The sequence below is a fragment of the Microtus ochrogaster genome, chromosome 7, assembly GCF_000317375.1.
Source record: "Microtus ochrogaster isolate Prairie Vole_2 chromosome 7, MicOch1.0, whole genome shotgun sequence".
NCBI classification, from domain to species: Eukaryota; Metazoa; Chordata; class Mammalia; order Rodentia; family Cricetidae; genus Microtus; species Microtus ochrogaster.
In genome coordinates, this window is record NC_022014.1 from 2,446,890 (window position 1) to 2,455,586 (window position 8,697).

At 54.7% G+C, this 8,697-nt stretch overlaps 1 protein-coding gene across 1 annotated transcript; it reads left to right on the plus strand.

Moving 5' to 3' along the window:
- The first annotated feature begins 165 nt into the window (after positions 1–165).
- On the plus strand, positions 166–4,957 carry Sox8 (SRY-box 8). The gene is made up of 3 exons (XM_005349095.2): positions 166–730; positions 1,908–2,137; positions 2,810–4,957. The coding sequence occupies exons 1-3, from the start codon at positions 318–320 to the stop codon at positions 3,556–3,558; spliced, it is 1,392 nt and encodes a 463-aa protein (XP_005349152.1). The 5' UTR covers positions 166–317; the 3' UTR covers positions 3,559–4,957.
- The last annotated feature ends 3,740 nt before the right edge of the window (positions 4,958–8,697 follow it).

An 8,697-nucleotide genomic window follows, 5' to 3' on the forward strand; every position in this document is an offset into this window, starting at 1 on the left:
CGTGGTGCGGAGGGCGGGGCGGGGTCCTCATCCTTGGATTTGGGGCGGGGCACCCAAGCTCCGCCTCGAGGAGGGCTTGCCTGCCAACCCGGGCCGGGAGGGGCGGGGCTTCGGCCACCGCTTAAAGAAACTTGTTGCGGGTCCCAGAACTGAGAGACTGAGCTGCAGCGACGGAGGAGCGGCAGCTGGGCGTCTGCGACGGGGACAAAGATTGATTCCTGCGTGGCAACCTTGGATTCCAGAGTGTCCGTCCATAGTGTGACAGAGCGCGACCACTGTGTCCATCCCCACTGCGTACTCCTCCGCGCGTGGCCCCGATGCTGGACATGAGTGAGGCCCGCGCCCAGCCGCCCTGCAGCCCGTCCGGCACTGCTAGCTCCATGTCACACGTGGAGGATTCAGATTCCGACGCGCCACCGTCGCCTGAGGGATCGGAGGGCCTGGGCCGTGCTGGGGGCGGCGGCCGAGGGGACACGGCTGAGGCTGCAGACGAACGCTTCCCTGCCTGCATCCGTGATGCCGTGTCACAGGTGCTTAAGGGCTATGACTGGAGTCTAGTGCCTATGCCTGTGCGCGGCGGCGGCAGCGGCACGCTCAAGGCCAAGCCACACGTGAAGCGACCCATGAACGCCTTCATGGTGTGGGCTCAGGCGGCGCGCCGCAAGCTGGCGGACCAGTACCCGCATCTCCACAACGCAGAGCTCAGCAAGACCCTGGGCAAGCTGTGGCGGTGAGTGTGGGGACTCATGACACTCTGGCTGAGGAAGGGGACGTAGGGGCTGAAGGAGGTGGTGTCGTGCCCTAGCTTGGGCAGTGCTCCAGGGCTGGTTCCAGGGTGGGTCTGGTGGAAAAATACCTTGGTCAACAGAGACCGGACACCAGGTGTGGGTGGGACCTTGGAGATGCACGGAGGCCAGTACCCAGAGTGTCACCATCCAGCACTTTATCCCTTCCCGGGGCATCCTGCTGAGAACTACAGACCTGGGAATCCCAGCTTTGATTGGCCCACCATGGCCCGTAGGCATAGATAGGGGGCAGGCATCAAGCTGCTTTGTCCGGGGCAAAAGCTGGGACTCAGGATAGCCATGAGGAGTCCAAGTTCTGCTGGCTGGTACTGTCCCCAGGTACTATTTCTCTCAGGCCACACCAACCTGGAATGGAGGGAGGGAAGAGTGGGTGAAAAGTGAGAAAGGCTCGGTGGGCACGCTGGCATGAGAGAGGCAGGCATTACTGAAGAAGACGGGAGCACAGAAGTTCCTCCACACCGCACATCCCAAACCTTCTTCTGCCTGATTCCCAAACCTCCCAGCTGCTTCTGCTTGATTCGAAACAGGTCCTCCTTAGTAACATTGGGCTGAGCAGGATGGCGAGGTTGCCTTGCCCCAACTCAGCTCTGCCCGCAGGCAGAGGCAGAAGGCCGGGAGTCTTAGGGTGTGTGCACAGAGGACAGTCTCCTGGATTTTGCCTTCACTGTTGGAAGCTTGAGGCTGAAAGGGCAGCAAAGCCAGCTAGCTGCCTTGAGTCACAGCTGGCTCCCAGGAAGCCTTGCCTTTGTCAAAGTGTAGTTTCCACTGTGGCTGAGAGAGGGTATGGGATGGACGAGAAAATACGGTTGGAAAGGAGGCACTCCAGAAAGATGGAGAATTGGGGTCTTGCTTGTTCCTTGGACTCTAAAGAACATACAGTCTTCACCACACAGGCCTAGTGAGCTCTGCCCTGGTGCAGGATGCTCAGCATAAGGGCAGGCTACCCGCTGGAGGGTGCCTTGGCCTCTCCAGCACCCGATCGTGTGCTCCTGCTGTCTGACTCCAGGCCAGCTCCCACAGTAGTGTGCACGCTGGTGCTGCCTGGGCCCTTGGCAGCCCTGCAGCTCTGGGGACATCCTCGCCCTACTGTGTTCTCTGCAGCTTGCTGAGTGAAAGCGAGAAGCGTCCTTTCGTGGAGGAGGCCGAGAGGCTCCGTGTCCAACACAAGAAAGACCACCCAGATTACAAGTACCAGCCACGGCGGAGGAAGAGTGTGAAGGCTGGCCGGAGTGACTCGGACTCTGGCACGGAACTGGGCCACCACCCTGGTGGTCCCATGTACAAAGCCGACGCAGTCCTCGGCGACACACACCACCACAGCGACCACACAGGTAGGCTCTGGGACCCTTAGCATGGGGTAATAGTGGGACTGACCTGAAGTGTAGTGGGCCAGACTTTCCCTAGCCCCCCGAAAAAGCCTCTGGATATAGCTATTTCTGATGCTCTAAAGGAGGGGGCTGAGTAGCCCATCCAGCACTCTGGAGATGTGTATCTCCAATAGGACTCCTCACAGTCTGCCTCCACTCTTCAATGACAGCAGCATGGGACAACAACCCCAGCTTCAGAATCAGGCTGGTGGGTGGGGTCCCAGCAACCAAGCAGCCTTAGTGAAGCTGGAGGCAGGTCCGAGCTTCCCTTTACTCCGCTGTGATGGGGAAGAGCGGGGTTGTGTGGGTTCAGCTTGGTCCTGTGCCCAGGGCCAGGCATTCCAAGAGTGCCCCATTAATGCTAGTTCTGGTGGGGCTGGCTGGCCACCTTCCATCCCCCACCCAGGTCTTCAGGGAGGGGCCTTGGGTCTTCCCACAGCACAGTGCTTAACGGAATTTTCTCAGCCAGTAAGTGAGGGCTAGGTCTGAGTTTGCCGGAATTTCTGGGAAGGTAAGGAAACAAAAAGCTGTTGATTCGTACCTGTGGCAGTTACCAGGGTTCCTGGTGTCACCCACCAGCTCCACCCTGGACCCACAGAAGGGGCATTCATCCTTGAAATATACTCTCTTCCTCAGGCCAGACCCATGGGCCGCCCACCCCACCCACCACCCCCAAGACAGATCTGCATCAGGCCAGCAGTGGAGGCAAGCAAGAGCTAAGGCTGGAAGGGCGCCGCCTAGTGGACAGCGGCCGCCAGAACATCGACTTCAGCAATGTGGACATCTCCGAGCTCAGCAGCGAGGTTATCAGTACCATGGATACCTTCGATGTCCACGAGTTTGACCAGTACTTGCCCCTCAATGGCCACTCAACCCTGCCCACAGAGCCCAGCCAGGCCACTGCCTCTGGCTCCTATGGGGGCACTTCCTACTCCCACTCCGGGGCAACTGGCATAGGGGCATCCCCTGTGTGGGCCCACAAGGGAGCTCCCTCGGCGTCAGCCTCGCCCACAGAGGCAGGACCCCTTCGGCCACATATCAAGACGGAGCAGCTGAGTCCCACCCACTACAATGACCAGTCCCATGGCTCACCTGGCCATGCTGACTATGGTTCCTACAGTGCCCAGGCCAGTGTCACCACAGCTGCTTCTGCCACGGCTGCCAGCTCCTTCGCCAGTGCACAGTGTGACTACACTGACCTGCAGGCATCCAACTACTACAGCCCCTACCCTGGCTACCCCCCCAGCCTCTACCAATACCCTTACTTTCACTCATCCCGCCGGCCCTATGCCTCACCACTGCTCAATGGGCTCACCATGCCACCCGCACACAGCCCCAGCAGCAACTGGGACCAACCCGTGTACACCACCCTGACCCGACCCTGAGGCTGCTGCACCCCGGAGGACTCAGTGTCCACGAAGTATAGCCAGGTCTTTGAGGTCTTCCAGAAGTGTACTCGGTATAGGATGGAGGCAGCCAGCGCAGCCTCGCTCCGTCAAGTGCCTGCTGAATCTGCAGGAAGCCAGGCTTTGTCACCCTGTGTCCCTTTGCCTCTGGATATCCAAACTTCTGCCAGGGGACAGAGCTCTCTTTTCCTCCTCTTCTCTCTCTGAGGTAACTGGTTATTTCCAAGACAGCCATTCTGTCCCTTTCCGGTCTGGATGAGTGGGTACCAGCGCCTTGGTTTTGCATCTCAGTGAAAGAGAAGATGGCTATGGCTAAGGACAAAGGAGAGACAGGGCCTCGGGTTCTTACCAGCCCAGCCAAGAACTCCCTGGAACCATGGGATGTTGTTCCCATGGTAAAAGCACATCCGTGGACGCTCGGGATACATCCACTTGGGCATCTCTTGGGACCGATGTGAGATGGAGGGGTTTCTCATTACCACAGTTCTTCCCAGCAAGGTTTGGCTGAGACAAACACTTCTTGTGTTTATTTTTATTTTTTTGTAATTTTTATTTTAAGGCTTAAACATGTCTGTTTTGAAAGCTGTTGAAGATGTATTTATGTTCTGTATTATTTTATCTTTAATTAATGAAGTCATTTGTGCAGAGAGTAGAATTTAAGACAGAATGGAAGCTTGTTTTGTGAAGGACAGGAGGGAAGTGATTTAGCACCCCATCACATCTCTTTCCCTGGCCTTCAGATGGCCCGGGAGGCCTCTACCAGGCACGGGAGGAAATGATTACCTCTTGGGGTCTGGTTAGACCAAAACGCCCAGCACCAGCATCAGGTTGGGCATCGGAAGACAGGAATGTCAGTTCTGCCCTCAGTGGTGCCAAGCGGTAGAAGACAGAATTTCCTGCAAGTTGGCAGCTGCAGAACCATGATAATCTTGGCTCTTTGGCACCAGGCGCTACTTACCAAGCTGTGAAGGGAAAGCCCCCTCCACTAACCTGCCCAGGTTCCTAGTTAGAGAACACCACCTGCTTCACCGCCCCGCTTCGCTGTGTGCTGTGTGTAACCGGCTACTTCACAGAAACTTGTGCCTTGGAGACTTTGTACATTTACTCACATCTGAGAAGTTTGCTTCTTTTACATTTTTCTACTTTTCCTACCTTTTTTTTTAGAGGAAAAAAACTGTCTTTTTTTTCTTTTAGCATATCTCATTCTGGGGGAGGGGGTGGGACCCACAGCAAACTCATTTTTATGCAATCTATTTTTTTTTGGCATTAAATTCAGAAAGATATTTGCTGACCTTCGCCTGCTGTGTTTCGCTACTTTCTGACCAAGCAATGCTAACTTTTGTACAGATCAATTTGATAAAATTTTAAAAAATGCTTTTTATCTACTTGGAGCATGCTTTGTGTGTTACTTCTCTCAAGCCTGGAGGTTTTTTTTCATGAAGGTTCCCAGGAGGGAGGTGACACTCTGCTAAGGGTCTGGTCATTAGGCCACTTTTAGGGGTGCAGAGCTCATTCAGACTCCCTAAATCAGGGGCTTCAACACATCATAGGGAGGTGGTCAGACACCCCCCCCCCCACAGTCACTTGCTCTGAGTTTAAACACCACGCCTTTAGCCTTGTCTGGCTTCCTCATTTTCGGGGTTGCTCCTAAGGATACTAACAGGTGCAGATGGGCCATTCTGAGCCTTGTTTTCCTCCCAGGCAAATCAAGACTGGTATCTGGGGAGCTATGTAGTGTGTCTCAAGCTGATGGACATTTTGGGGGGGATGGGGTGTCCTGTCTCAGAGCCAATCTGGAAGCAGCGAAAAACCATCCCAAGAGAGCCTGGCAGAGCTGTCTGCTTAGAGGAAAGTTTCTAGGGAGAAAGTGGTTGTGAGGAGAGACAGTGGGAGGCCCCTGCCAAGCCTCTTGGGTGCATGTGGTTAGCAGGGGCTGCCAGGGCCGTCTGCAATGCAGCTATGTAGACTTCATCCTCAGTCTGGGGGTGGAAGGGACTCTCAAGCACCCCAGTGTGGAGGGGTTTTACTACTTCCCTTGCTCGACTTTGGGAAGCCTATCTAGGGCCTGCCAAGCTCAGCACTTGGGGAAAGCCACCTGGATCTGTCTACAAGAGCTCGTGAGGTCTGAGTGTGCCAGGCTGCCAGGTGTGGGGAGTGGTGCTCTGAGAACTCGTTTACTGGATGGCTGATGCCTTCACAGCCTGCTGCCCATGTGGATCCAGCCCTGCCAGACCTACATCCAGCCAAGGGTTGTCTGTACCCATATGGCCTTCGGAGTTTTCTCATTGACACCCCACACCAAGAAGAACCCCAGGCGCCCGGCTCACTGACAAAGCTGCGAGGCCCTGCTGCTGGGCTGGGATTAGCTTTGGGGCTTGCCAGGTTCCCAAGGGCCAGGTGGCCCTGCCAGTTCTGTTGGGACTTGGCGAGCCTCCTGAGAATTAACTCCTGGGGCCCAGGCCCATCTGACTTGCCTACCAGCCCTGATTCTGATGTTGTCCCCCGAGAGCCTCCTTGCATCAGAGCAGCATGAAGGGGGACACCAGTGTCCTGGCCACTCCCCCACCACCTCTTTCCTTATAGATGCCCTGTCCTTTGTATCTGCCTGTCTGCTTCCATCTCAACTCCTGGGTTTACCCCAGCTGGTGGCTTCCCATTGGTCCACTCAGCCTTCAGAGGCAGAACCCCAGGCTGGATATCCAGGCGGCTCCCAGCGCTGCACTGAGGCTGTGTCTGGGGTGGACAGGCTGGGGGAGGAGAAGTACGGTTGCACTGGTTCAGAGGAAGAAATAAAAATATTTCCCTGGCCAGCTTCACCCCTAATCCAAGCTTTGGAGTCCTGTTCTCTCAGAGTACCCATCCCATTAGCCCATCCCAGGGGTAGACTGGCAGAAAGTTTCTCGTTTTATTTCCTCACCCAAAACAATGTTGGCTCTGATCTCAATAGAATGGAATGCCCTGTCCAGAAGAAAGGGGGCAAGGGACCTGTCTGCCCCAGTGTCTGAGAAACTGGGGGGGGGGGACCTCCATCCCTCGCTGATCTTCTTAGGGTGGTGTCAGCTCTTGGGAGCTGGTGTCTGTTTGGTCAAGGTCATGTCCATTCCAGCTATCAGTTCCTGATAATAGAAAACTTGTGTCCCTCCAGGCCGTCCCCTCTTTCCAGACTCTCCCAGGTAGTCAGATGGGGTCTACATCCCCATCTTTTCTTCCCAGTGTCTGACCTCATGCCAAAGCCCTGCCAAGGACTGAGTCTCTCTGTCCACCCCCACCCCCTCTGCCACTATGCTTGCTGGGGCTGCTGCTGATGGCTCTGGGCTCTGGAGATGTGCTCTGGGGTGTGTGTGGGGGAGATGTCCCAGTTTCCAGGCACTGGGAAGATATGATGCTCATCTGTAGGCTGTGAACCAACACTATCTCCTGTCTCCCACTCTATTACATCGTGGTCAGTGTGACCCCAAGACAAGGAGATAAACTGCCCCTGTCTGTGCCCTGGCCAGGCAAGGAATTGTCCCGAGGGAGGAAGATTGGACAGGACACCATGTTTTCTGTCTTTTTGTATTGGTAGCACATAAGATGACCTCCATAACCTAGTAAAGTCACCTGGTACTGGCTTTGCCAGCCTGAGTACTGCCACTGAAGGGACTTCAGGCTCCCACATACTGCAGTCCCTCAGCCAGGAGCCCCCCCCCTGGAGGCCCTGACTTTTCCAGGAGCTTGGTCAATAGGGGGATATTATCCCACAGCAACCACCACCACCAATTTTTGATTCTTCAGGCGTCCTGTAACTCCAAGCCATTTGAGCTGAAATCTTCTCAGCTCTGAGGCCTCTGTACATGATGGGTATTCAGAGGCTATTGTTCTACCTGTATCTGATGGGGATTCAAAATAGAGGTCCCTCAGAGCCACCTCATCTGCTACTGCCTCTTCTTGTTGGAGCACACGGCTGCCTCAAAAAGTCTTGGTTTTCTCACCTATAACTAAAAATGACTCTTTTTTTTGACACTCCTTCAGACCTCTTGAGAATCTTTTTTGCTCATGTGCAAAATAAGGCGGATGGTTTGAGGTAAGAAAATATAGAGAGGAATAGTCAGAGTGTATGTCCTCGGTATGGACTTAAGACAGCCATAGGTTTGCTTCTTCCTCTTTGTCTACTCCCAGTACTGAAGCCGTCCACTGAAGGGCCTGTCTCCCTCGCACAGCATCCAGACATGTGAACAGTTTCCTGTTGGGGAGACAGGATGGAACAGTGACTAGAAAAACTGCCTCAGTTTCCCCCATGCCCATGGGACAGCCTCGCCGAAATTTCCTGAGGATAAACTAGACCAAGCCTGAAGTGCTATGGCTCACTGGCTGACCTCTATGAGTAGCACCTTCCTTCCCGTCTTGGCCAAGTCTCCAGGGAACCTGTCCCTGGATCCTTGTCCAGTGTTAGCTGTCCCTTTCCAAGCCTTTCTGTTCCCTAAAGGGAACTGGGTTCTCAAAAGTACATCCGGGTCCCTTACACCAATCCCGAGGAAGCGTTTCTCTTTCAGGAGAGCCTCCCACACCAGGTTCTTGGACTAGCTCACATCTAGATTTTTCTGGGCCATCTAGCCCGGAGGACTCTGTAAAGGGTTAAGGGGCGCAGGCAACCATGCCCACAGCGGGTGGAGCGGCTGGTGCTGGGCCAAGAGCTGGGAAGGCTCTGCATTTTAATGAATCATTATTGCCGGCGAGGCCTTTGTCTTTCTTTATCCGGTGCACAATAAAAGAATTAATTAGACAGAGAATGGCAGGCCAAGGAACTGACAGGCCATTAGGGGCTGCTGAGTGACCGATGAGACACAGGCCAAGCGGAGTTCCGCCCCGGAATGATAATGGCCAGCCGGGTGCTTTGTATGCAGGACCAGTGGGCCCCAGTGGCCAGCACTATGACTGCCATTATGGCCTGGGCAGACACAGGGCCCTGATGATCTGGATAGCAGGGAGAGAGAGATGGATGAAATCATACACTCATTTCTCTATTTGGAACCAGAAGAGACCTTGGGGAGATTATTCTCTCCTTTGGACTTTTGTTCTTTGGCTGGGGGTCAGATGAAGTTCAAGTATAGGGATGGAGGTCCCCATATTACAAAAAGT

Bases quoted from the DNA above. Each gene is read 5' to 3' on its own strand.
- Sox8 (XM_005349095.2), top strand. From the start codon at position 318: ATGCTGGACATGAGTGAGGCCCGCGCCCAGCCGCCCTGCAGCCCGTCC. The intron at 731-1,907 runs GTGAGTGTGGGG...TGTTCTCTGCAG, and splicing joins ACCCTGGGCAAGCTGTGGCG to CTTGCTGAGTGAAAGCGAGA. The intron at 2,138-2,809 runs GTAGGCTCTGGG...TCTCTTCCTCAG, and splicing joins CCACCACAGCGACCACACAG to GCCAGACCCATGGGCCGCCC.